The sequence below is a fragment of the Sciurus vulgaris genome (assembly GCF_902686455.1).
Source record: "Sciurus vulgaris genome assembly, chromosome: 9".
NCBI classification, from domain to species: Eukaryota; Metazoa; Chordata; class Mammalia; order Rodentia; family Sciuridae; genus Sciurus; species Sciurus vulgaris.
Window position 1 is genome coordinate 144,714,494 of NC_136469.1, and position 26,614 is coordinate 144,741,107.

At 50.0% G+C, this 26,614-nt stretch overlaps 2 protein-coding genes across 6 annotated transcripts in view; both read right to left on the reverse strand.

Moving 5' to 3' along the window:
• Positions 1–4,122, reverse strand: part of RNF4 (ring finger protein 4) — a 32,063-nt gene extending 27,941 nt beyond the window's left edge. For both annotated transcript variants that reach the window (XM_079154497.1, XM_079154496.1), the window contains exon 1: positions 3,989–4,122. The gene's annotated coding sequence lies outside the window, so the exon portion shown is untranslated. The remainder of the gene's footprint in view (positions 1–3,988) is intronic.
• A 3,309-nt stretch (positions 4,123–7,431) lies between these two features.
• Positions 7,432–26,614, reverse strand: part of CFAP99 (cilia and flagella associated protein 99) — a 42,470-nt gene continuing 23,287 nt past the window's right edge. For 3 of the 4 annotated variants that reach the window (XM_079154451.1, XM_079154448.1, XM_079154450.1), the window contains 8 exons: positions 26,493–26,558; positions 26,173–26,261; positions 18,512–18,716; positions 11,023–11,164; positions 10,626–10,777; positions 9,855–10,060; positions 7,786–7,945; positions 7,432–7,675 (listed from right to left, as the gene is read on the reverse strand). In XM_079154451.1, coding sequence (XP_079010577.1) covers positions 7,559–7,675; positions 7,786–7,945; positions 9,855–10,060; positions 10,626–10,777; positions 11,023–11,164; positions 18,512–18,716; positions 26,173–26,261; positions 26,493–26,558 — 1,137 coding nt within the window. In that variant the 3' untranslated portion in view covers positions 7,432–7,558. The remainder of the gene's footprint in view (positions 7,676–7,785; positions 7,946–9,854; positions 10,061–10,625; positions 10,778–11,022; positions 11,165–18,511; positions 18,717–26,172; positions 26,262–26,492; positions 26,559–26,614) is intronic. The other variant, XM_079154449.1, reaches the window with a different exon arrangement.

Below are 26,614 nucleotides of genomic sequence, written 5' to 3' on the forward strand. Positions count from 1 at the left end.
GTCCTTCTATGACGAAAAAAATAAAAATAAAAAAAATGAAATTATGGCATTTGCCAGTAAATGGATGGAACTGGAGAATATCATGCTAAGTAAAATAAGTCAGTCCCCAAAAACCAAAGGCCAAATGTTCTCTCTGATATGTGAATCCTAACCTACAACAAGGGAGGGTTGGGAGGGGAAGAACGGAAGTCCAGTGGAAGTTCAGAAGAAGGGGAATGAAAGAAAGGGAGCAGGGAGGGGAATGGAAAAGACTAGAACTGGACATAACTTTCCTATCCTTGTTTATGAATACACAAGCAGGATGACTTTACATCATGTACAACCACAAGAATAGGATCCTCATTAGAACAAGTAACACTCGATATACATACAATATCTCAAAATACTCTACTGTCACTTATATCTAACAACAAAACGACAACAAAAAAGAAAGCAAATCCATGGTTGTTGGCCCCCAGGGAAAACAGAGAGATATAATCACTAAACACCACAATAGTGATGTTCTAAAAGAGGCTAAAAGGCAGAGGAAAGCAGAAGAAAGAACATTAAGTGGGCCTGAGAAAGTTAACCTTCATAAGAAAACTCAAAAAAGTCACCAGGTTCAAAAAAACCTAATACTGCAAGGGCTTTCAAAGATCACAAGTACTGTGGACAGAGTATGGCCTTCAGATCACAAAGCCAATCTCCCACGCCCCCTACCTCTCACTGTGCAGCTCGGTTTGCAGTTACAGACATGTGTCCCTTTACTCCAGGTAGCCTGGATATGAGGCACCCATTCTAGGTCTTTCCTGTCCCAATGACATAATTTGATACATGGAAGGGTCCTGCCACTCCCTTCAGGGACTTTCCAACCACCTTCAAGGACTACCTCAAAAGTCACTTCTCTCTCTTCTCTGTTCTAATTTCCCTATTTCTTCTTCTGTCTTCCCTTAAATCAGTTAGGTCAGAATTTGGGCGACTATATGAGGGAGAGCGGAGCAACTGAGGCAAAGGGCAGCGCCACACTGCGACCAATCACAAGGGCAGGAAAACTCCACTGACCCTTACCTCCACCTGTCACTCAGCAGCACCCCCACCCATTCTGGCTTATAAAGACCCTGAGCAGCCAGAGCCATGTGGGATTTTCTCCAGCTCCCTACCCTGATCTGTACCCTGGGGGGCCAATTCCAAGAGTCAAATTCCAATAAAGCTTGCTTCCGCAGCTTTCTGTTCAATTTTATTGGGCCACTAGACGTGCCCCCAAGTTTACAATCAACAAACGAAACTCTAAGTCGAATACTTATCATGGAGTTCCCCCAGCACTTGGCACAAACATCTTAATAATTTTTCCATTGAAATTATAACCAATTAAATTATCAAAACCATTAGATGCTTAAAAGAGATGGCACATAACTGGAAACAGGAATGGTGTTTGTGAGAGAGAAAAGAAAATTTTTTTCCGGGATGGGGGAAATGGAGCCTTACAGTAAAAGTAAAAATACAGTCACCATCAGTAAACAAAGGAGACTTACAAACAGATAATCATCAAGAGTATTAGGAAAGGGCTGGGGAGACAGCTCAGTTGGTAGTGTGCTTGCCTTGCAAGCACAAGGCCCTGGGTTCAATCCCCAACACCGCAAAAAAAAAAAAAAAAAAAAAGGGGGGGATTATTAGGAGAAAATATCTCTACCTGAGACATCTTTAACTTGCAGGAGTAAGAGGCCAGAACAGACATCAAGAAGATGCAGAAAGGAAGCAAATTTTAGTACAGGTTATAAAGAAAACTGCCATGCCAAACAGCAATAGAGATGAGGTGAAGCAGACAGGGAAACACCCAGGCCCTAAAACCAGGTCCCTGAAATGGGAGTAAGAGGGTGAAACTCAAGAACAATAAATAGATTCTTTAGGAATACAATGCAGGCACTGAGAATCAACTTTCTGAAAATATAGCACATGAACTAATTACTTTTATGCACATATTTTTTTACTGAGTAGCACCCCAATTTCTTTGCAGAAATTGGTGGAGGTGCAGACTATGGGCCATGGACTTTGCTAACAGTCTTTAAGAGCTAGTGAAAGATGGGTGTAGTGTAATCCCAGCCACTCAGGAAGCTGAGGCGGCAAGTTTGAGGCCAGCTTCAGCAATTTAGCCAGGTCCTAAGCAACGCAGTGAGACGTCCCAAGACCAGTTAAAAAGTCTTTTCTTTGTTTTAAAGACAGGGTACTGCTATACTGCCCAGGTTGGCTTCAAACTCCTGGGCTCAAGTGATTCTCCTGCTTTGGCCTCCCATGTACCTTGGATCACAGGCCCGCACCACTGTACCTGGCTCCAAAACCACTTGTCTTGTCCAGCCTTCAACAGTACAGTAATTTTCCTTCAAACTCAACTCCATCCATGTTACTTCCCAGCTTAAAACTCAATTCAATGGTGAAGACAACAGAAGATAAATTCCTCTTGGCCACAGAACAAGTTGTTACACTTTGGTGCTTGCACCTTTCACATCTGATTTCTACTTGCCTCTCCAATCTCACATCTTGTACCATCTATATTTCACCTGCAAGGACTTCCATTTCCTACACCCTTAAATCCAGAAAGATCATCGCTAGACCTATCTTGTTCACTGCTGTACCCCAAGGTACAGCACACAAAAGACCTCAAAATAGTGCTAACTTAGAGCACTAATGCATGAATTCTCAAAGAGCAAAAAAATCTTATTTTATGTATAAGGCACAAATATACATACGGTAGGTAAAAACATATATAATACATGTCACAATGAAATTTCACAGAAGGGGTGAATAGGAAAACTGTCTGAAAACACTTCTTTCAGAGATAATAACCTAAGAAAAAGTGAACACTGTATTAAAGCAACATTTTGGAATCATTGTAGGAAGCTCAAGTTCAAGCAACACAAAAGCCAACAACAGGAATAGTCTTTCCACTCACATGTTCCCATTTCATCTCAGATTCACAGCTAAAACTGAACCCAAGGTCTCTGCATACATTAAAAAACAAATCACCTGGAAAAACAAAGTCAATGCAGTGAGGAACGAGACCAGGTTTACTGCCAATCAGCTGGTGTGTGACCTTGAACAGACCATCTCATATTTCGGGGCCTCAGTCTCCCCAACTACCTGGGCAGAGATGAGGCCCTATGTCTGACTCAGGAACCTCATGCAGAACCAGAACGAGGTGAAGACTGAACATCCGTGGGCACCGACAAGGATTAAGACAAAAGCTGAACGCCCTCCCCCCCGAAAAAACTCCTTGCCCAACCTCTGTCCTCTTCCCTCCTTCCTCAGAGGGTCCAACGGAGGACAAGGGATGTTCTTGGGGAACAGCGCTTCGGGTCTCAGGAATCTGACTTTCATACATGGTGCACAGGCGCGCCGGGGAAGGCTCGGCCCCAGGGCGCGGGCCGGGTCGCCGGCCTCACAGTCGCACACTCGTACCACCACCGGCGGGGCGGGGCCGGGAAGCGCTCCTGAGGCTGAGCACCTACTCGCCCAGGGCACCTCCCGGCCCAAAGAGGCCCCGCCATGCGGCCGGGGCGCCGGGCCAACTCGCAGGCCCCACGACAGCGGGGCGGCAGCGCGAGCACACAAAGGAGGCGTCGTCACCGCGAAAACCTGGCCCGGGTTTCCCCTCGATGGCCGGCGAGCCCGGCTCTCCAATTGACCTTGGGCGCGTCCCTCCCCTCCCCAAGCCTCAGTTTCCCTTCCTAGATCACGAACGAAGCTCCGCGGCCCGGCCGGCCGGGCTGAGACGAGCCCCAGGTCGAGTCTCCCAACTTCCGACGCCCGCGGGGAGCCAGCTCCGGCACCCACGCGGACGACGGGGCGGGCGGCGCTGGCCCGAGGCCCCGGAGAGGTCGGCCCGGGCTGTGGGGCCCGAGTAGGGCCGACTCGCACAAGGCGGGCGCCGACGCCTCTGCAGGCCGCGAAGTCGCCTGGACCCCCGTTTGCCCGGCCTGCCGTGCCTCTCCTTTCCCGCGAAGCCTGGCCTTACCCGAGGCTGTGCCGGTCCGGCAGGGGCCGCCCCCAACACACTAGCGCGAGGAAGCAGCTCGGCAAGCCGATAGGGAGATCCGCTCAAGCAAGACTCCGCCGACTCAAAGCAATCCACTTCCGCTCCTCAGAAATAGGCCCCGCCCTCCGAAGCTCCCATTGGTCGCCTCCGCCCCTACTCCCTACCGGGTAAGGAGGTATATTTCAATTCTATTGGATAAGAAAACCATCTATTACCACTTTGAACCGCGCCTCCTTCCGGCCCCTCCCACGCTTGCGCGCCTAATGTCTCAGTTCCCGCGAGAGTGGCGCCGGCGCTCTACGCCCGCGAGGCCTCGTGGGAGTTGTGTCTGGCTGGGCCAGCTGGGTGCCGTCCTTTAAGAGCCTGGGTGCAGTCTCCCGAGCGAGCGGGCTCCGAGCTTACTGCCTCTTCGCTCATCAGCTGTTGTGTCCCTTGCGGGACCCGGCCTATAGCGTGAACTGGAAGTTAGTCCCCGCCAGCCATTCCACGCGCCTGTCCGGGCCTCTTTCCTCGCCTGTTAACTAGGTCTTTGTAAAGAATGTCCCCGCGGCCCGAGGTCTACGACCCTCGGCTGAAACCGGGCTCGAATCTGTCAGGCTAGGCCCTGAGTGTGGCGTTGCCTTGGACTCTTCCAAGACTGGAGGAGGAGCCTTGGGAAAGCACAGCTTGTCCCATCCTCGGGAGCCAGAGGGTCTTCGGCTGAGACGGCTAAAAGGGATCCCCAGAGGAAGCGACACCTAGCCGAGGACTGAAGGACTAGGAGGGAAGAGGAGAGCATTCCAGCAAGAGAGAGCTGTGTCCTAGAGCCTGGGAAGGAGAGTGGGGAAAGATGGGCATGCCCAGGAAACCGCAGGCTGGCTGCCCTGTGTGTCAAGAGCATGGGGAAGGAGGGGCAAGGCTTAGTCTGGGAGGGCCCAGTTGCCAAGTCCCGACAGTCCTGCGGGCCGTGGGTACCACGAAAGGAAGAGTGAAGGGAAAAGCATTCTTCCTCAAGACGAGCCTGAGAAAGGGCCAAGGCCCAGGCAGAGGTCTGGAGGTCTCAGGGGCATCTTGTGACCTCTCAAGTGTCCATAGAGTGCTGCCCCTTGGATCCCCCTGCCTCCATTGTTGGGGCGAGTCTCAGAAGTTCCCTCACCTCTTAGATGAGATAGTAATAGTACCTACCCCAGAAGAAGAATGTGGAAGTTTGGATTCAGGGCAGCACTGCACCGGATACATGCAAGCCCCTCTTTGGGGTTTACCAGAATCAAGTAGAGAATGAAAGGTAGGTTTCTTGCGCTCTGGTCCCCGAGCTGAATTGGGAATGGATTTAGTAATCAGGACAAAAACCAAAACCACTCATCTTGTTCTTAGTGTCCTGAAAACACCCAAACCAGCTACTGAACTTCTGTGGCTGGGATGTTCAAATCTGCAAAGAAAGAGCCTTGCCTTACTGTCAACAAGGGTCTTCTGGCTAGCCTGCACTCAGGCAGCTCAACTTTCTGGTTGGAAAGAAAGGTCCAGAAAGAGCGTAGCAACAGCTGGGTCTTATCCCCTGTCTTGTGAAGCTTGAATCTCAAAGGACCCAGGCTCTTCATGTATATAAGGCAGCTGTTGCTGGGGAACAAGCCACCAAAACCCAATATTTTAAACAACAGGTGTTTGTTGTTGCTCAGGTGGGAGGGTACAGGTTCTGGTCCTGGCTGGTCTCACATGTGGGGGGCGGGGAGGGGGTGTCTGCTGGTTGTAGAATGATCTAGAAAGGGCTTAGGACAACTGGTTGTCCTCCACAAGTTTCAGCTTTTCTCTTCCCAAAAGGCTACTCTGGTCATGTTCACATGGGGCCTGGCAGGCTTCCAAGAGAACAAGTGTGACCTCCAAGATCACTTGAGTTCCAACGGGCACAGTTCACAGGCCACTTGTACTGCACCATTTTGGCCAAAGTAAGTCTCCAGTCCAAACCAGGTTCAGAGATTGGGGAGCATAGACTCCACCTCTTGATAGGAATTGTAAAGTCTCAAAGCATGGAGTGTGGGTACAGGGAGACATTCTGCCATACACTACGCACAGTGCCACAGCTTTAGGGAATGACCCCAGGCCTATTCCCACCTAAGTAGGCGGAGTAGAGGCCAGGTTCCCACAAGCTAGCTCTCAGAACAGGACTGGAGAAGGGATCTTGCTGACTGCCAATCGACATTGTTGCCGATAGCATCCACAGTTAGTGTTGGGCTGCCATATCTCTGCTCTGTCCAGAGGCAAGCCTAATAGGCAAAGGTGAAGGGCAGTTTCTTCCCTTGCCACAGCCTTGCTGCAGGCAACCATGCAGACCTGTCCCCACTGCAGAAGGCTGGCTTAGCAGGAACTCCTTCAAGACAGGAGGTAATCCATGTTCTTTAAGCTGGAACTGCTACCAGCCTGGAGACAGAACTCCTGCATCAGGCACATCTGTCTGCCTTTGACTTACCCTGAGGACTGCCTGGACCAATCATCAGGATATTTCTTCAGTATCAGATGAAATGGGTTTGAATAGCACAATACAGTATATAAAGAGATTTTCTTCATTAAATTAAATTTAATCTGCCCTCTGCTCTGATTCAACAAGGGAGATGGGAATTTCTCTTTACCAACCTGGGTTGTCAGAAAGTCCTGGGATTCTAATACAATATTATGTATTGAATATTGGGGTAGGACTCTGACCCTTAAATCTGTTCTTGGCACTGCCCAGCCTTCACTGCTGAGGTATCAGCTCAGCAGGCCCAAGGAGGATGGGGACAGGTGTCCCTCTCCTGAACATCTATCCATGTGGCCGTTTCTAGCCCCTCCCTTACTGTACCCCGCCCCAGGGACTGGCCCACACTTTATCCTTTCTGTGAGCAGCAGCATGATGTGCTTTTGTTCTTGAGGACCAGCAGGCTTTTACTCTGCAGGCCTGTTCTCCAGTTAACAAATCCACCCTGGTCCCTGCACTGGGTCACCTGGTGTTCCCAATGGCCCCAACCTTGTTGATTCCAGGCTCACTTGGTGCTCTGTAAAGTCACCCACACTTAGCTTTGGGTTCTGCCATGCTGTGCAGTTCACCTCTCTGAACACCAGTGACCTCATCAATGGTACGAGAAGTCGGCCACAGTTCCTACGTGCCCAGGATTGCAGATTATATGGTAAGGCGTGGGAAGGGCCATCCCAAAGCTGGCACTCCAAAATCCTCCCACGGGCAAACCGCACACTAAGTCTTAGGTTCCCAGGCGAAGTCACTGGGTGGGGGTAGAGTGTGGGGACTCCGGTGCCGGGGATGTTCCGGAGAGGGAAGAAGGGGGCCTTGGGAATGACTTGTTGGGCCATGGGGAAGGGTTAAGGTCTGGACCAGGGCGGCCAGATTTAGCATAGAAAAATGCAGGTCGGGAGTTGAATTCCAAATAAAGAGCAGATACTAGTTTAGCCTCACATAGTGACTGGGCGTCCTGCCTTTTCTATCGCAGCCCTGCTCCTGCAGGCTCGGGCGAGGGAGCAGAGAGCGAGCGGCGGGGTTGCGGGCAGCGTGGGGGCCAGGGAGGTCTAGGGTCGCCGGGAGGCTCAGGCGGCCTCCAGGCGGCGCGCGGGTGCGATCGCGGAATCCGCGCGCTGCAGGGCCCGCAACCTGCGCTCGCGGCTCCTCTCCAGTTCCAGCCAGTGCTGCGCTTCCTGCTGCGCCTGCGGGAGGGAGGCGGTGTTGGCGTGGGCGGGACGCGCTGGGGCCCGGCCCAAGCTACGCCGGAGTCCTCCCGGCGCCCGGAGCTCGCCCTGGCTCCCACCAGGCTCACCCGCGACGCGCGGCGCACAGTCCGCGGCGCCGGCACGTGCAGAGGGGCCGCCCGCCTGCGGCGCTCGACCGCCCTCTCCTCGATCCTGCGCTGCAGCTCCAGGACGCGCTCATCTTGGTAGGGCGCGCCCGTGGCCGCCTGGGCTTTCTTCTGTTCCCACCTGACCGGAGACAGTGGGCTTAGGAGCGGCAGTCTGAAACCCGGCACCAAACGCGGCCTGGCGATCCCAAGGCAGGGTCACCTTGCACAGGGTTGGCCTGGGGTCCTGCCAGCACTGCTACCCTTATGTTTACATGTTGTAAAAAGTATTACATGCAACCGGGCGTGGTGGCACACGCCTGTAATCCTAGCGACACGGGAGACTGAGGCAGTGTGATCACAAGTTCGAAGCCAATCTCAGCAACTTAATGAACCTCAAAATTAAAAATAAAAAGGGCTAGGGATGTAGCTCAGTGGTAAAGCGCCTCCAGGATCAATCTCCAGTTTGGGGGTGGGAGGGTTAGTATGAGGTGTATACAATTGAGAGAAAAATGCAAAAGCCACTTTATCTCACACTCCTCTTGACGCCCTGGTGCCTAGGAGTGACCACTGCTAATTCTGTAGTGTGTGTCCTTGCACATTGTCTCCGTACATAGACCATTTCCCCGTTTCATCAATAGGTCTTGTGCACTGCCAGAGTTGATGTAAGTGCACATCACAGTGTGGCACGTGTGTGGTACTCTCCCCTGTCTATGCTCCCTGTTAACTATCCTGCCCTACCCACCGAAATTCTTCTGCTGAATTACTGCTGTGTACTGCTGGGGGCTGGTTTCACACATGGGGTAGGGCTCCAGAAACGTGTCCCAAGTAGGGCCCTTGGAGACACTCCAACAACTGCATTTGAGGTCTGCTGGGCCCAGGCCAGCAGCTGGGAAGTGGTGAAGTTTCCAGGATGTGTACCACTGTGGGACCTGCGGTGGCCTACAGCCCTCCCTGACCAGTCCCCGGTGGCATGTGCTTTATCTGAATTGCAGTCAGAGCAGAAGTGGCTCAGAGGACCAGTGATGGATTTCTCAGTGCTGTGAATTAGTCTTTCTCTGTCATCCCTCTCTTCCCACCCCACCCCATTCCTACTCTTTCTCTTCCTCTGGGGCCCAGTGTGCTCTGCTATAAGAGGTCTGGGTATGGGGGCAGCTGTGCCTCCCTGGGGGACCAGCCAAGACTCAAAGGCTAGCATGACCCTGGTTGGGGTGGGGGATACCTACCTGTGCCTGACTGGGTTGCTATGGGACAGCCCTGTGTGGCTGGAAAAAGTCACCATAGTGTCCCCAGAAGAAAAAAGGAAAAGATGTGGGTGTGGGTGTGCACACGCATATGCTGTGTGACCTAAACAGTGGTGTGGAAAAAAACTATAGCAAACGATCTTTAAAATGTTTTAGCAGTCGGGATGCCTGGAAAAATGTGAATGCAGAAAGAACCTTTCCTGGTTGTGCCAGTGCTGTGGTTATACAGGACAGTCTTCCTCTAGAAAATGCATGCTACATTGCTCACTGGTTAGATGAGGCACATATGGCAAAGGGTTGTGCTCATGGCTTAGGTGCAAAGTGGTGATATCGAGATCATGGGCATGGAAGCCTGACGTCACCATGTGATCCCCACCATTGCTTTTCTTTTATTATTATTTTTTTATTCTGTAGTTGTAGAGGGGGAAATTCCTTCATTTATTTATTTTTTATTTGGTGCTGGGGATGGAACCCAGGGCCTTGTGCTTACAAGGCAAGCACTCTACCGACTGAGCTATCTCCCCAGCCCCTCTTCATTTATTTTTATGTGATGCCAAGGATCGAATACAGTGCCTCACACATGCCAGGCAAGCTCTCTACCACTGAGCTACAGTCCCAGCCCTCCCCACCATTTCTGTAGACCTGAAAATCATCTACTAAACTAGGAGGTGTGGGGGATCTACCGCAAGGGATCTGCCTGGCAGGAGTGAGGGCTGCTGCAAGCAGACCCACTCTGGAGGGTACCTGCTGGCTTGCTGCTCCTTGCCCACCTGGAGGCACCGCCCTCTCTGGGCTTCAGGTACCCACCTCATGGCCGCAGTTCTCCCCATGGCCTTGCGGCACAGTGAGAGCCGCTCCACCGTGTTGAGTAGCTCCTGACTCTTGGCACGCTTGCCCTGGATGATTTGATCTCTCTTCTCCTCCTCCTCACGCTGCTGGGTCTCTCTGAGCAGGGCCAGTCGCTCTCGCAGCTCCACAACAGACATTTCCCCCTCCACACCATACCCGGGGATCTGCCAGATGGCAGGGAAGGCACCGAGCTGGCAGCTATGCAGCCTGCCCCCTGCCCAGGCCTGCCTGCCTTCTGTGTCCATTCTGCCTATGTAACACGCCCCTGTCCAGCTTCTCCAGCTGGAGCCCACTCCGCAGCCCATACCTTGTGTGGGTCCAGCTGGACATTCTAGCAGGTGCCCCTTTACTCCCAGGGGCCATGTCCCAAAGCCAGCTCCCAGTTCTGCTTCTCACCCCATGAGCCTAACTACTCTGCTTTCTCACACCCGTTTCCAAGAGAACTTCCTCCTGCTCCATCCAGTCCGGACCTCTGCACAGCCTGTTCTCCCTGCATTGCCCTTCCCACCTGCCCCAGAGGTTACAAAGGTCCAGTCTGGTGTCTGTCTTACCAGCAGTCCCAGGCCTGCAGCACCCTAAGTACTACAGAGTCCACTGCTGGTGGTGACCCCCACCCCTGAGCCAGATGAATTTGGGGTGGGGCAAGACCTGATTTGGTGGGGTTCTGGACCTGCTGGTACCAGCATGGAGGCTCCCTCAGGGTGTGAGTTCTGGGGGCTGTGTCCTCACCTGTGTCAGGTCCACCAGCTTGCCCTTGCGTGTGGGCTGTGTCTCCAGTGCACGCAGCTGCGAGATGAGTTCACAGCGACGCCTCTGCTCCTCCCTGGCTGCTTCCGCATTACGCTGCAACATCTCCCGGCTCTCCTCCATTACCTCCTGAACTTGGGGACCAAGTAGGGTGCTGAGGGGGCCCAAGAGTGGCCTGGCAGGAACCGAGCAGAGTCTACCTCCTCCTCGAATTCCATGGTAAGTTCCTGACCAAGTGAGGCCTCCTGGGAGGGCCTGCCCAGTTCTGACCCACCCTTGGGGGGACCACAGCAGCTCACTCAGCAGGACACTAAGCCAGGACCCAAGCAGGGAAGAGTGGAGCTGGGCAGGCCTCCAGGAACCTGGCTCCTCACCATACCTATCTGCCGTCGGCCTTTCATGAGCTTCATCTGAGCCACCTTGACATTCTTCTGTGCCTCTGTCACCTGCTCCACCAGCTCCTTCATGGACCTGGCCTCCTTGAGCCGCCTCTGGGCACACTGCAGCATCAACTCGGCTGTCTGCTCAGAGGACTCAGCACTGTCAGAGCCAGCCCAGGTTCCCCTCCCGTCCTGACCCAGACCTGCCATGACAACCTGGGGCTGGCAGCTTCTGATGGTCCCTTGAGGATGGGCCTGTGGGAGAAGTTCCTCCTCCTCAGTGTGATCCTGGGGCTGAATCTGTTAAGCCACCCAGTCTGAGGTACTCTATCATGGCCCCCTGGAGTCAGAGTGCCTATTGGTAATGTAAATGTTCAGAATAGAGGGAACAGGTTGGGGAGGACATAGGAACCTTTGTACTATATTTGCAGCTTCTCTGTATGTCTCAGAGCTGTCCTAAAGTGAAAGGCTTATCTTTAATAAAAATTACTTTACAGGGGCTCAGCCTTGGAGTTCAATCGCCTGGGACCAAAAAAGAGAAAGGAATTAGCAAATAATTTTGTTGTTATTGTGGGTGTTGAACCAGCACCTTGCACATGCTAAGCACACACTCCATTGCTGAGCTGCACCCTCAGCACCATTTTTGACATTTTGTAACAAGTCGGAGAAATGCTTATGTGGAGATAAGGAAAAAAGTGGCTTCTCTCAAGCAGTAGAGAGGGAACAAACAAAGTTGCCTGGCCCTGTGCTGTGGCCACCTGAGCTGAGTTCTGTGGCTCCCCGGCTTGGCCACACTGTCAGGGATAGGAAACCAAAGGCTGGAGGTCACCCTGTGGTCCCTCCACAGCAAGGAGACAGCCAAGATCTTTGTGTGAGAAGAGGACTCCTGGCCAAGTGGCGCCTCTCACCTGTTATAAAGGCACACGGAATTGGGAGGTGGTTCATGTCCATGGAGAAGACACCAATGTGGGGGCAAGACACACCAGATGTTAGGTTCTATCTCTATTCGCCTTGACCAGCTATGTGACCTCGGGTAAATTCTGGGGTCTTCCTGGGTTTTAGTTTCTTTTTATTTAAATTTTTGTTTTTAAAATTCTGGGGTTTCAGTGTCTTTGCTGGGAACTCAGAGGCTGCGTCACCTCAGCTGCACAGGACACAGTGCCCAGAATGGGGCCAGGGCTCTCTGCCCTCTCAGTGGCAGCATGCCATCAGCACGGTGCCAGAAGAGGAGGGAGCACACAGACCAGGAGCCACAAGCATGCAACCACCCAGCCAGGCCAGCAGCAAGTTTGGGGGCACCACAGCTGAGTGAGCAGTAGAGCCACAGCTGGCCAGGGTCAGGATGGATGCCTGGCTCCACTGAAGAAGGCCCGGGACCACCTCCTGCCTGGAATTGCTCAGGGGCATGCTCAGGCCCTGTCTGGAGGCCCTGTGGGTCGCGCAGACCTCATCCTGCTTCCGCAGAGTGCCACTGCACAGGGCGGCAGGTGGAGCACGCCTGTGAGTTCAAGCCCCCGCAGCCGCAGAGCAAGCGGGGCTCCGATTCCCAGCACCGAAAAACAAAGCAAGACAGAGCAAAACCAGAACATGCTGGTCAGGGTTTACGTGACCAGAACCAAGTGGAAAAGCGCTGCCTGTGCCACCAAACTAAGTGGGCTAGTGCTTTGGTAAGATGTGCTCCAACACCCCAGGACACCGGGCACAGGAAAGGCTCTTCCCCAGGGCTGTGCTGTCAGCACTGGCACGGGCACTCTCGTCTGTCCCGCTGCGATTGCGGGTTAAAGAGCTCTATTCAGTATGGCTGATTATTCTCATTGTTCAGCAGTAAGCCCCAGGTTCTCTGGTACCACCTCATGGCTGCTGTGACCATTCTTAGGAGCAGGCTCACTGTGGTGGCAGAGGTGACAAAGAGAGCTGACTTGGCCTGTCCCACTTCAGGGGATGCCTGGGTGGAAGGGAGCCAGGCCGCCTCTTCTTCCTGCTTAGCACCTTCTCCTCTGGAGTTGAGTTGTTCTCTCTGTCCTTTCGGGCAGCTTTGAGAAGAGGCCCTGGGAGAAGGCTCAGAATTGCCCACTGGTTCAGCTGTCACCTGGTGCTCCCTGAGGGGCTAAGGATGATATAAGCCATGTTGGGGTTTCCTGACCAATGTCCCTGCCCCAAAAGGCCTCTCATCAGACTGCACTTTCCTTGTTCTCAGCTTTGGCTTCCAGAATTCTCTGCTCTGATGGGCTGCACACCCCTCCAGGTGGCCCTTGTAAGGCAACTTTAGGAGGTTCTTCCAGGCCCTTCTCTGGTCTGGGCCAGGAGACTGGCTGCTGCTCCAGTGCAGCCCTCCTCCCCTGCTCCTCCTCTTAGCTCCCATGCAGGTCTCTCCCTATGCTGGTCTCTGTTGTCTTCAAATTCCAGGGAATGCCACGTGGATTAACCCAGGAGTGCAAGGGTGAATTGACATGAAGAAATGATTAGGATGAGGATGTGAGGATGCACAATTCTAAATGTGCATGCACCAAACAACAGAACTGCAAAATATGTGAAGCAAAAGAGCACTTGCCTAGAATGCATGAGGCCCTGGGTTCTATCCCCAGTACCAAAAAAAAAAAAAAAAAAAAAAAAAAAAAAAAAAGAAAGAAAGAAAGAAAAGAAATAGAAAGAAATGATTAATACAATGCACCAGGGAGGGGGAAATCTGATCATCTCTGCAGGGTGCTGATAAAGCTGTTCTTTTAACTATTTTTTTAGTTGTAGATGGACACAATAACCTTATTTTATTTATTTATTTTTATGTGGTGCTGAGAATCGAACCCAGTGCATCACATGTGCTAGGCAAGCACTCCACCACTGAGCCATGATCCCAGCCCAAAAAAGCTGTTCTTAAAACTCAACATTAGGGACTTCTGGGAAGATGGAGGGGCACTTTTACCTGTGCCTCATTAGAGACACCAGCACCCCTGGGTGCTGTCTCCACTACAAAACACAGGAAGACTCTGAAAGGGGAAAAGAAGGCAGACTGCTCAGGAGCCACAAGGCCTGAGCCCTCACACGGTGTGGGTCCTCTGGGTCTTTTGCTTGTCCCAGGTAGCCCAGACTGTGCCAGAGTAGCTGTCAACACAGTAATGCCAACGGGGACAAACTAAAGAAACTCACCCCGGTCTGTTGCTTTCTTGGCCAAAGGACCAGGAAAGGGGCAGCCTGAAAGGACAAGATGACTCTAGAACCTAACCTCCCCACTCCAGATGCACTGCACAGAATACAGTGTGGCCCACCCCGTCCCCACCAGCAAGGACTGAGTGGGAGCCTGGACCTGAGCTGAGGGGCACCAGGTACCAGGTGGCACCAGAGAAGCCACACAGGGACCTGGGGCTCATGGAACTTGGACTTCACACTCAGTCTTGGTGTTAAAAGAGCCTCTCCCCCACCACCTGGGGTGCCCAAAAGTGTTTTAGAAAAAAAAAAAAAAAAAAGTGACTAAAAGAGAGATCTTGCAACATCAGGAAAGAAGAACATTGTGAAGAAATATAGGTGCATTTGGAGATTTCCTTCTTTCCTGTCCTCTCGATTATGGCTGTGGTTGAAACAAAAGTCATAATGCTGGGGCTGAAGTTGTGGCTCAGTGGTGGAGCGCTTGCCTCGCATGTGTGAGGCGCTGGGTTCCATCCTCAGCACCACACATAAATAAATAAATAAATAAACAAATAAATAAATAAATAAATAAAATAAAGGTATTGTGTCCATCTACAACTAAAAACATATTTAAAAAATCACAATGCTGTCTGATGTGACTCTAGGATATGCAGAGGAAATACTTTAGACAATTCTATAAAATAGGGAGGCAAGGGACATAAAGGGGGTAAGGTCTCTACACTTCGATCAAATGACACCGTGAGTAGACTGTTAGTCACAAGCTGCTGTAGACTGGGTCTGGAGCGAAGTGTTGAAGGGCAGTCCCCAGCCTATGGTGCCACTGGGAGGTTGTGGAGCCTTCAGGAGGCGAGCCCTGGTGGGAGGAGTCAGGTCACTGGGTGTGTGCCCTCAAAGGGGGTAGTGGGGCCTCACTCCATCCTCCCCTTCTCTCTTGTATTTCTCAGCCACCATGAGATGAGCAGCTTTGGTCCACCACCTCATGGCACTCCTGCCATGATGCACAGCCTTGCCACAAAAGTAAGGGGGCCAACCAACCATGGACTGAAACCTCCCAAACTGTGAGGCAAATAAAACCTTTCCTCCTTTTAAGTTACCACAGGTATTTTGTTACAGTAACAGAAAGCTGACCAACACATGTATATATAATGCAACACCTTGAGAAACAATTTAAAAACTATATAGAGATACATTATAGTTACACAAATATCATAACTAAATCAAAATGAAATTCTGAAAAAAAATTGCCACTGAAAGGCAACAAAAAGAAAACAGAAACAAACAAAAATAGAATAAACAAAACAAACAATGGCAGGCTTAAATGTAACAAAATAACTAATTGCATGTAACTGGTGTGTATGTATCAATTAATAAAGAATAGTAGATTTAAAATCATGATCCAACCATATGCTATCTACAAGAAACTTCAAATACAATGATATAGACAGGTTGAAAGTAAAAAGGATGGAAGTCATATCATACAGACATTAACCAAAGAAAGCAGGACTTTAACATCAGATAAAGTAGACTTCAGAGCAAAGAAAATTGCTAGAGAAAGAGAGGGTTTTTACATGATAATAAAAGGAAAATAGAAATTCTAAATGTGCATGCACCAAACAACAGAACTACAAAATATGTGAGGCAAAATCCAATGGAGCAGAAAGAAAAAAAGATAAATTCACAGTCACAACTGGAGATTCCAACACCTCTCCTCAACAGCTGATAGAACAACTAGACAGAAAGTTAGCAGATACACAGAAAAATTCACTATTGTTATGGTTTAGATATTATGTGTCCCCCAAAAGCTCATGTGTGAAACAATGCAAGAAATTTAGAGGTGAATTTGTTGGGTTATGAAAGTCTTAACCCAAATAGTGAATTAATCCCCCAATAGAGATTAACTGGGTGGTGACTGTAGGCTGGTTGGTGTGGCTGGAGGAGGCAATCATTGGGGTGTGCCTTTGGGGTGCATATACTTTGTCCCTAAAGAGCAGCGCTCTCTCTCTGCACCCTGGTGTGCTGTCCAGAGCCACTTTCCTCCACTACACTTTTCTGCCATGATGTTCTGCTTCACTGTGCACTTCATTCCCTGAGGAATGACCATCTATGGACTGAAACCTCTGAAACTGTTAGACCTAAAATAAACTTTTCATCCTATAATTGTTCTTGTCAGGTCTTTTAGTCTCAGCAGAAAAAAAGCTGACTAAAACAAGTATTAACCAGCAGGAGCTAATCAACATCCATAAAATATCCAATGACAGCAGATTATGTGTCCTTTTAAAATGTTCTATGTAAAATATGACAAAACAGACAACATCCTGCTATGCATGGTAGCACACGCCCATAATCCCAGCATCTGGGGAGGCTGAGGCAGGAGGATCACAAGATTTGAGGCCAGCCTCAGAAACTTAAGCAAAATTCTGTGTCAAAATAAAAATAAAAAGACTAGGAATGTAGCTCAGTGATTGAGTGCTCCTCAGTTCAATCCCTAGTATTGGGTGGTGGGGGGGATAAAAGAAAATCACTAATACAAAGACAACTGGAAAAAAAAAAAAAAAGAGAGAGCGAGAGAGAGACAACAGGAAAATTTCCAAATGTTTGGAATCCATACAACACACACTTCACTTCTATATAATTCAAGGATCAGAGAGGAAATCTCAAGTGACATGGAAAAAATATATCAAATTGAATGAACATAAAATAAAATATATCAAAATTAGCAGGAAATAGCTAAAGCAGTAAATCAAAGGTGACATAGCACCAAGTGCTTGCAATAGAAAGAGAAGTCTCAAATCAGTAACCTAATCTCCCATCCCGTGGGCCTAGAAAAAGAAGAGCAAAATAAACACGGTGAGCAAACAGAGGGAAGTAAAAGTCAGAAACCAATTTAAGGGGCTGGGGAGGTAGCTCAGTTGGTAGAGTGCTTGCCTTGCAAGCACAAGGCCCTGGGTTCAATCCCCAGCACTGCAAAAAAAAAAAGAAAAAAAGAAACCAATTTAAAACAGCAAAACAACAGAGAAGGTGAAGGAAGCAAAAATCTGACTCTGGAAAGATCAGTAAAATAGAAAACCCTCTAAGCAAGAATTACAGATCAAAAGCAAAAAGATACAAACTGGGAATACCAGGAACAAAACAAGTTCTATCAGTACAGCTTCTACAGATGGGAAGGGATGGTAACCGAATATCACAACTTCTATATACTGCATATCTGACTTTGTGAAATGGACCAATTCCTCAAAATACACAAATTGTCACAGTTTACCTAATATGAAATAGATTGAATAATCTTTAACTGTTAAGGAGATGGACTTTTTCATTTTAAAAACTTCCAGAAGAGCAATATTTTGAGGGGTTAATATCTATGGTAGAGTGCAGTCTCCTGGTTTTGATCTCCAGTACAAATAAATAAATAAAGGAAAATTTAAATTAAGGAAAGAAAAAATGAATCTTGACTTTTTTTTTTTTTTTTTGGTAAACCCAGGGGCACTTAAACCACTGAGCCACATCCCCAGCTCTTTTTTGTATTTTATTTAGAGACGGGGTCTCACTAAGTTACTTAGGGCTTCACGCTAAGTTGCTGAGGCTGGCTTTGAACTCGTGATCCTCCTGCCTCAGTCTTCTGAGATCTGCTGGGATTACAGGTGTGTGCTGCTATGCTGGCTTAGAAAAGGCGAATCTTAAAATTGAACGCAAACAGATACAAATGAGTCTAACACAAGAAGTAATTTGAGTGATCTTGCAGAGTGTGCCCTCTGACTTCAGGGACTCAGTGGGAAACATCTGAGAAGAGACAGAGCTACAGGTTGGACCTGTGGGCCACTGGGTGCCCTCCTCGGGCATATCTGGGAGACACTGGTAGGCACAGGCACACAGGGAATGCAGGTTGGAAGCCTCCACTCAGACTGTCTGCTCTCAGTGGAGGAAGAGCCAGGCTTCTAAAGCAGTAGGCTGGACATCCATAAGCCCCCACCCCCTGCAAAGCAAACATGTTACATGCAAAGGTGTCCACCACTGAAAGGTTCTGCCCGAATCTCAGAGCTTCCCTTGGGGGCACCCAGGGATCCATGGATCAAATCACCCAGCTGGTGGGGGTGGGAGGCAGCTTGGAGTGGAAGTGAGTGGCCTGACTCTCAGCCCTGTTGACATGAAACTCCCGAATCTTGCCTGCTGAGAAAGGTAGAGAGAAACCGTGGTCACCCTATGAGTCTTAGAAAGAAATGACCTAGGAGTAGCCTGAGGGTCAATGGCAGTGGAACTGCCAGGCTGCAGCAAGCCACAGCATGGGCCTTCGGCTCTCTGCCCACCATGGTCTGGCCCCGAGATCCCAACTGCACATATATGGCACATCACCTCCTCTTTCTTCCGGTCTGCTTTCTGCTTGTTCTCCTGCACGAGGGTCTGCCGGGCCAGGATGGCCTCCTCGTGGCTGAGCTTCCCCTGTAGCCGCCGGCACTCGCCTGCAGCCAGCTGCTCCTCCCGGTCCTTTGCTTGCATCTTCTTCTGCCACTCAAGGAACTCAGAGAAGTCCCCAGCCCCATCCACAAGCTTATCAACCCTGGGGAAAGAGGGACCGGAGCACAGGTTAGGGGTCCCTCCTTGATCAGGTCCACCAGGATCAGGTCCCTCCTTGATCAGGTCCACATGTTCCCTGGAAGGCAGTGGTCCTCACAGGCCTGGGCTGCTACTTACTCCACACCCAGCCATATCACAAGCCTACCCAGCATGTGCCACTCACCAGCTGTATCACCCCATCCCACCCTTCATCCACTTATTTGCTATTATGGTTTGAATCTTTAATGTCCCCCAAAAAGCTCATGTGTTAAGCAATGCAGGAATGTTCAGTTGTGAAATTATTCAATTATGAGAATTTTAACCTCATCCATGGATTAATCCATTTGATGGGTTAATAATTTGAATGGATTACAGAGTGGTAAATGTAGTCAGCTTGGGCTTGGCCGGAGGAACAAGGTCACAGGGGGCATGGCCTGGACTATATCTGGACTATATCTGAAGGCTCCTTCCTTCCTACCCACCGTCCACCTCTCTGTTTCCTGGCTGCCATGAGATGAGCAGCTTTCTTCAACCATGCCCTTCCACCATGATGTTCTGCCTCACCTTGGGCCCAGAGCATTGGAGTTGGTCAACTATGGACTGAATCTTTGAAATTTTGAGCCCAAAATAAAATTTTCTTTCTCTAAATTGTTCTTGTTAGGTCTTTTGGTCACAGTGACAAAAAAGCTGACTAACACATCTGCCTACCCTTGCTCTGTGCTCCTGTCTGTCCATCCACCAACTCTGTGTTCAGTGTCCTTATCTACCTGTCTGTCCATCTACTCATTCATCTGGTCATCCACTAAAGCTCTCACCTACAGCCCAACTCATAAACACAGAAGGACACAACCTCATAGCATGGGGAAAGTACAGGGGTTTGCAACTCTGGGGAGGGGGCTCTGGGAGGGGCCCAGGGAGGTGACCCAAAGGGAGGTTTGGAGTGTGCCAGGTGTTTGTCAGTCTCCTCCTACCCTGGCCCATCTCTCACTGAGCCAGGACCACCTTTGTAAACTGCTGTGAGCCTGACACAGTTGTGTTGGCCACCTCCACTTTTCTAGGCCCACAGATGGCTTGTGACTCCAGGGATAATGTGAACTATATATCATCCCTGTTTCTTGCCATAGAACTCCTAAAGTCCTTGGAATTTTCAAAGCATTAAGTGTCTTTTTCTATGCCAGTTGGGTCCACTGAGAGCTGGCCTAGGTAGCTTCAGGATGGAGTTGACTGTCATTAAAAGACTAAGGCAAGTTCAAAGGCTTGGGACTTTGAGTCCCACCCCCAACTGTCCACAAGGGGAGAGAAACTGAAGGTAGAGTTGATCACCAATGGCCAGTGACTTACACCATCGTGCCTATGTAATGCAGCCTCTAGAAAAGACCCTGAGGTTGGGGTTCAGGTGAGCTTCTGGATAGCTCAACAAAGGAGGATCTCAGAGCGGGTGTGCCTGGATGGGGTATGCAGGCTTTGCACCCTTTCCCATACCTTGACCTATGCATGTCTCCGTCCGTGTCCTTTGTTAACACCCTTTGTAATGAATGGCAAACACAAGCAAATGTGCCTGAGTTCTGTTTGCTAGGGTCAGTCTAGCAAAAACCTGAAGAGGGGAGGTGAAAAGCACAGGTCAGACTCCAGGGGATCTGGAGGGGAGACCGAACCCTTGACCTCTGGGACCACTCTGCTGCAGGTGGACAGAGTCAGGTGCCCCTGCGGTGGCACCGCTTGCTGGCTAGTGGGGAGAGATCCTCATATACCTGGTCAGAGGAGTGTTACTGAGAGAGAATAAAGGAGAAACAGAACTGGGGGTTTGGTTTTTCCCTCACTATTTTTAGATGGGTGTTAGAAATGGGATTTACCAGGGCGACCACAGTTCAGAAAAATGTGTTGTTTGGGCAGAAAGATAAAAGTTGGGGAATGAAGAATCTTTGATTCCCGGTATGGAACACAGCCATGCTGTAATCAGTTGCTAAAGATGGATTCAGAGTCGGAACTAGCTCTGGGAAATTGGATCCAGCTCCCAGGGAGTGGGTTCACCGGATACATAAGGAAATGAAAACTAATAAGAAAAAACAAAATAGTCTATCCCTTGCTCATCGTTATCTGTAATAGCTAAAATGAAATTAAAGGAGTGCTAGGTTGGACCCTGATGCTAAAGAAAACTCAGCTTCCGGTTGGTGGAGATTTGTCTACTAGCCTCAAAGGCCACCCCGGAGGGACAGCATACCTCCGAAACCTGGGGTCACCGAGAAGGTACTGATGTGGGGGAAGTGCAAAGTCAAGACTACTGAGACCAGAGGGTATGGTGTAAAGGGATTGCTTCATCTTGCACAAGGGTGTCATCAGCTTCCTGAGGAGCCTTTACCACACTGAATCCCAGAGGGACTAATTTAGGGGCAGTGCCTTTGGTTTTGAAGGTCAGGGAAGCACACATTTGGGTTGGTGAGGAGCCCATGGCTTACTATGGAGCACTCACAGGTGGCTGCATGTGATGCAGACACACGGGGTGGAGTGCGGGTCATCGTGAGTACAACAGCTGATGGCGCACAGTAGGAGCCACTGCCAGGTCTGTTCACCCTGACAGGAGGACTACCAGACTTCCCCATGAGCTGAGTTCTCTGAAAAGCAGCATCTATGTTAAAGATCTTGGGCTGGGGTTGTAGCGCAGTGAGAGAGTGCTTGCCTAGCATATGTGATGCACTGGGTCCAATCCTCAGCACTGCATACAAATATGAAATGAAATGAAATAAATTCTACAGCTTGGCGCAGTGATACAGGCCTGTAATCCCAGTGGGACAGAAGGATGAGGCAAGAGGGTCCTAGTTCAAGGTTAGTCTCAGTAACGTGGCCAGATCCTGTCTCCAAATTAAAAAAGGACTGGATTTAGTAGTAAAGTCCTAGCATGTGTGAGACACTGGGTTCGATTCTCAGCACCACATATAAATAAATGAATTTAAAAAATAAAGATCCATTGACAACTAAAAATATATTAAAAAAAAAAAAAAAGGACTGGGGATATAGTAAAGCACCCTGGGGTTGGATACCTAGTACCCCACTCTTGGGCTATCTTTTTAGTTTTAAATATTTTTAGTTGTAGATGGACATAATACCTTTATTTTATTTATTTATTTTTCTGTGGCACTGAGGATCAAACCCAGTGCCTCACACATGCTAGGCAAGCGCTCTATTGATGAGCCACAACCCCAGCCCCCTTTTTTAGGTAGACGGTTTAGCTAGGAGCAGGTGGGTAGGGAGGATAATGAACTGCAAGAGCTTACAGAAAGGACCCCAGACATGTGCACCCAAGAGTCCACAGGTCACAGGACTCGGGTAATAAAAAAACTTCACCAAGCAGACAAGTATCTGGAAAATGGGAACCAGTATGCCAACCAGCCCCAGCCACTCTTAATTATAACCCTTAAGGGAACTATTGTTTCAAGACCAAGTCACACCTCTCACTTGTGACCAGTCCTCAGACCCTCCCCTGTTTCTTTCGTATTATTTTATATATATAGTTGTAGGTGGACACAATACCTTTATTTTGTTTTTATGTGGTGCTGAGGATCGAACCCAGGGCCTCATGTGTGTTAGGTGAATGCTCTACCACTGAGCCACAACCCCAGCCCAGACCCTTCCCTTTTAATCAGGTCATCAGGACACTCACAAAGAAAAGTTGCTTGAGGCTAAACAAAGGGGTAATAAACCGCCTAGGGGAATGCAAAATTAAAGCAAAGGGACTCAAATCCTTAAAAACCCTTGCTCTGCAAAGCCAGTCCTTCCCAGACAACCCCTTCAGTGCCTGAAGGTCTGTACTCTCACTTTTTTTTTTTTTTTTTTTTTTTTTTTTGATACCAGGGATTGGACCCAGGGGTACTTAACCATTGAGTCACATCCTCAGCCCTCTTATTTTTTAGTTTGAGGCAGGGTCTTACCAAGTTGCTGAGGCTGGCTTTGAACTTGGGATCCTCCTGCCTCAGTCTCCCTAGCCGCTGGGATTATGGGTGTGCACAATATGCTGTACTCTCGCTCTTTCTAATAAGCTCCTGCTGTTACTCTGAGACTCATTTGAAGTTCTTCCTGAGATCACAGGAACTCAAGGCTGCAGGGTGAGGGCGGGGCCCTCCCCTTGGCTCTGCAGGCAGGGTGCCTCTGCTGTGCCTTCACTGGCCTTCACCTTCCCTTCTGAATCTGCTGAAGAGACCTCCCAAGAAGAGGTATCACTAAGTGTAGCAGACCTCTAGCCTCCACCAGCCTAAAGCCAGGAACACCTCAGGATCACTGCAGTCCTGCAGGACAGACCTCCTTGCCTTGCTGTGGCCCAGCTACCTGATGCTCCCAGCCATGTAACTGGTGACCATATTGCTTATTGACTTGTTTGCTCTGTTTGTTTCCTCTCCCACAGGGGAGTTTGTCATTCTGAGGAACCTGAATCCATATCCCTGGGACTTCATAACTCTCATTTATTTCTCTTAAAGCAGAGTTATTTTGTGTACACCCCCTATTGCTGGAACACCCCAGATGAAACAGCTTTGTAGACAAGGTGGAGGCCTGGCTTTAGGATGACAAAGATTTTTACCGGCCAAATGTGCCCATTGCTAGGTTGTAGTAAGTGTGGTAAGTGCAGTGGCCAGGGGCTTCTTCTCCAGGGGCTCTTTCTGCTGCAAAGTTCCATGCTAATGAACTTGGGGTGATTAACAAGAGAATGTGGAAAGGCAGAGCATTTCCCTTGTTAAGGGCTGGGGATGTGGCTCAGTGGTAGAGCACTTGCCTAGCACCTGTGAGGTGGGATCCTCAGCACCACATAAAAATAAATAAGTAAATAAAATAAAGGTATTGTGTCCATCTACAACTAAAAAACAAATTACAAAATTCACCTTTAAAAAAAGAAGTAAAGTGAAAAGAAAACATCCACAGGGCTGAAACTGAGAAAAATAGAAAACGGAGAGTCACTGGAACTCACTCCAGCGGAATGGAATTGTTTAGGTGGTCATCGAGAAATGAGATGAATATAATGGGAAATGATGGGTAAAATCAGGCCCTTCGTATAGCACTGTGGAAGGCTGGTGGAACACAGAGAGCCCTTGCTTGGCCTCCAATATTAAGGACTCCAAATAGGAGTGTCAAACATTTAAATTTGGAGAAGTTAAAGAGGTCAGAAGGCCAAGATTACAACAAGAAATCTGATTTGTAATCTGCCGGGACAATAGGCAGACATGTCAAGATTGACAAAAAAGACCTTTGGCACCAGAGAGGGCGAAGTGGTCTGGGGAGGAGAAGAGAAGTTACAGGGACTCATAAAACTGCAGGGGCTGACAGAATCTAAAAGTTGAATGTTTTCTGTGGTGAGCAGGCTGTGCACTGCTCTGAGTGACTCCGTGGTGTATAGGATGGCAGCTCTCAGGCGGTGCCCGCCCTGAGTGACTCCGTGGTGTATAGAATGGCAGCTCTCAGGCGGTGCCCGCCCTGAGTGACTCCGTGGTGTATAGGATGGCAGCTCTCAGGCTGTGCCCGCCCTGAGTGACTCCGTGGTGTATAGGATGGCAGCTCTCAGGCTGTGCCCGCCCTGAGTGACTCCGTGGTGTATAGGATGGCAGCTCTCAGGCTGTGCCTGCCCTGAGCGACGCCACAGTGTGTGGGACAGCAGTTCTTCGACTGCACCTGCCCTGAGTTACCCCATTTTGTAAAGCAGTGGTTTGCAATGAGTACAAAGTGGATGACTCCTTGGTAAACAAGCACCCGTCCCGGGCACCACCATAAGGCACAAATTGATAAAAAGCACTTATTCATGCCAACTTATCTGGGTGACACTAGAGAAACGCTGTCTCGGGTGGGCAGCACCCAGAAGTGCTCCATGATGAAATGGAGACAGTTTATACAGGGTCACGACCCCTGGTGGCCCCCAGGGAATAGGAGAGGTTGCTGGTAAATGGGGCCTCTTTTCCCCAGGGCTGACTGGACTAGGCAAGGGACTGCTAAGTTCCACCGTGCCCATGGACAGCTCTCAGCTGGCTGAGCAAGAGCTACCTCGTGTGTGGGTGGCAGTTCCAAGGGGAAGGACAGCATCTGGTGTGGAAGGACATGGCTCTGATTGGAGAATGGGGGAAGGGATCTTCCTGGTGGGCTGAATTTAACTGAAGAACTAGACAGGACAAGACTCTTGTTTAGGTCTTGGCTGGCTCATGGGCAGTGGCCCAGGGCCTAGCCACAGTCAGGCAGAAGGGCAACAAGACCTATCAAAGGGATGCCCCGGCACAGCATGGTGGAAATCTGGGGAGCTCATTAGTGGGACATGACACATCAGAAGAGCTACCTTCCAGGTCTGCACAGTGACTGAATGACGAGCAAACTCTTGCATGCTTAGCTCAGGTGGCCACCCAGGTCCACGAAATGAGAGGATGTGGGGAGCTGCAGAAGAGCAGAAGTGGCTGTCTAGCAGTCAGTCAGACACACGGTGCTCCAAGAGTCAAGGGCCACCACAGGCCATAGTCTATCACCCGTCATCCACTAAAAATATGGTATGCAGAAAGGACAGAGAAACACCGAGGCCTGGAGCCCCAACTGGCTATTCCTTAAAATTGGCAGCATTTTTTCCTTTCTCCTTCCTCTCAACTTTTCTCAACAATCTTATTGCAAAGACCAAGATGGCCATAAGACCAGAAGCACCATAAAAGTCAGATACTGGTATCTCTATGTAAACTAAACAACTAGGGATCCATGTCTTTCACAAGGAAGAAATTCTTTAAACACACTCATGACGAATGAGCGATACCAGACCCTAGCCCATCACAGCAACCTGATAAAAAGCTGGCCCTTACCTTTGTTCCAGGCAGCCTGATATCCTGCTCTCAATTCAAGCTCTGCCTGTGTTCATAGTCCTTGTCTGGGCTTCCTTTCTACTGTCACTGGGTCATCAAAGCTCACAAGAACAGATTTGTCTGCCAACAAGAGAGGCAGAGACTGCTGGTGGCCGTGAGTCCTAGGTGGGCAGGGGCCTGCATTTAGCTGGCTGGAGAGCCAAACCCAGGCAGGAAGGGACACTGTGCTTACAGTCAGCATGAGTGGGCCCAAAGGAGTGTCCCGCTGGGTTTTCTTCTGTACAGGTGGGTCTGGGATGCGGAGAGGCAGGATGCTGGGTGACGGCGCCATGGTAAGAGTACCACAGTGGTTTCTTCACCACAAAACGCCTGGCTTTTCTCCCCTTACCTGGCACAGAGATCACCCAGGCTGCAGCTGGGTAGTGTCAGAGCAGAACTGAATTGGAGGACACCCGCTGTGTCCACTGTGGCAGCCTTGCTTACTTGGTGAGTACCAGTGTCGCGGTCAGAGTACAGGGGAGACCGAGTTTGCTCCCCCACAACTTCGCCCTTCTCTGCTGGGCTGTCCAGCCACCAGGCTTCTCCTCTAGCCTCTGCTCTCAAGGCAGGCAGATGGCCAGAGGGAAGCCGCAGTCCCCACCACCCCCTCACCTCTGCAGCTCTTTTTCCACCTGCCGCTGGTACAAGGCCCCTTCTCGCAGGATGGCAGCAGTGTTCAGCTTGACAGGGATGTGGTCAGGCTGCAGGAAGGGAGGGCAGCCTGGAGGCACTCAGGACAGCTGGTGCCCTCCCCCCTGCCCTGCCATTCACCCTCACCCAGGCACTTCCCTCTGCCTCAGGGCAGGGCTATCTTCAGTGCCCGTGGGATCCCCAGTTCCCACCATCAGAGCTTCTGGGAGCAGAACAGGTATTGGGAGGGAGATGTTGTGGGGGGTGCCAGGGAGGTCTAACTGGGCTGGAGTGCCCCTCACCCTATAGAAGGTCAGCCTTGGGGTCTTTCGGATGCGGGCTGGGGGCCCTTGCTTCTTCTTGGAGTCCTGCAGAAGTCAGGCAGAGTCATGGCCTGGTTCCTGTGCTCACTAAGTACCCCTAG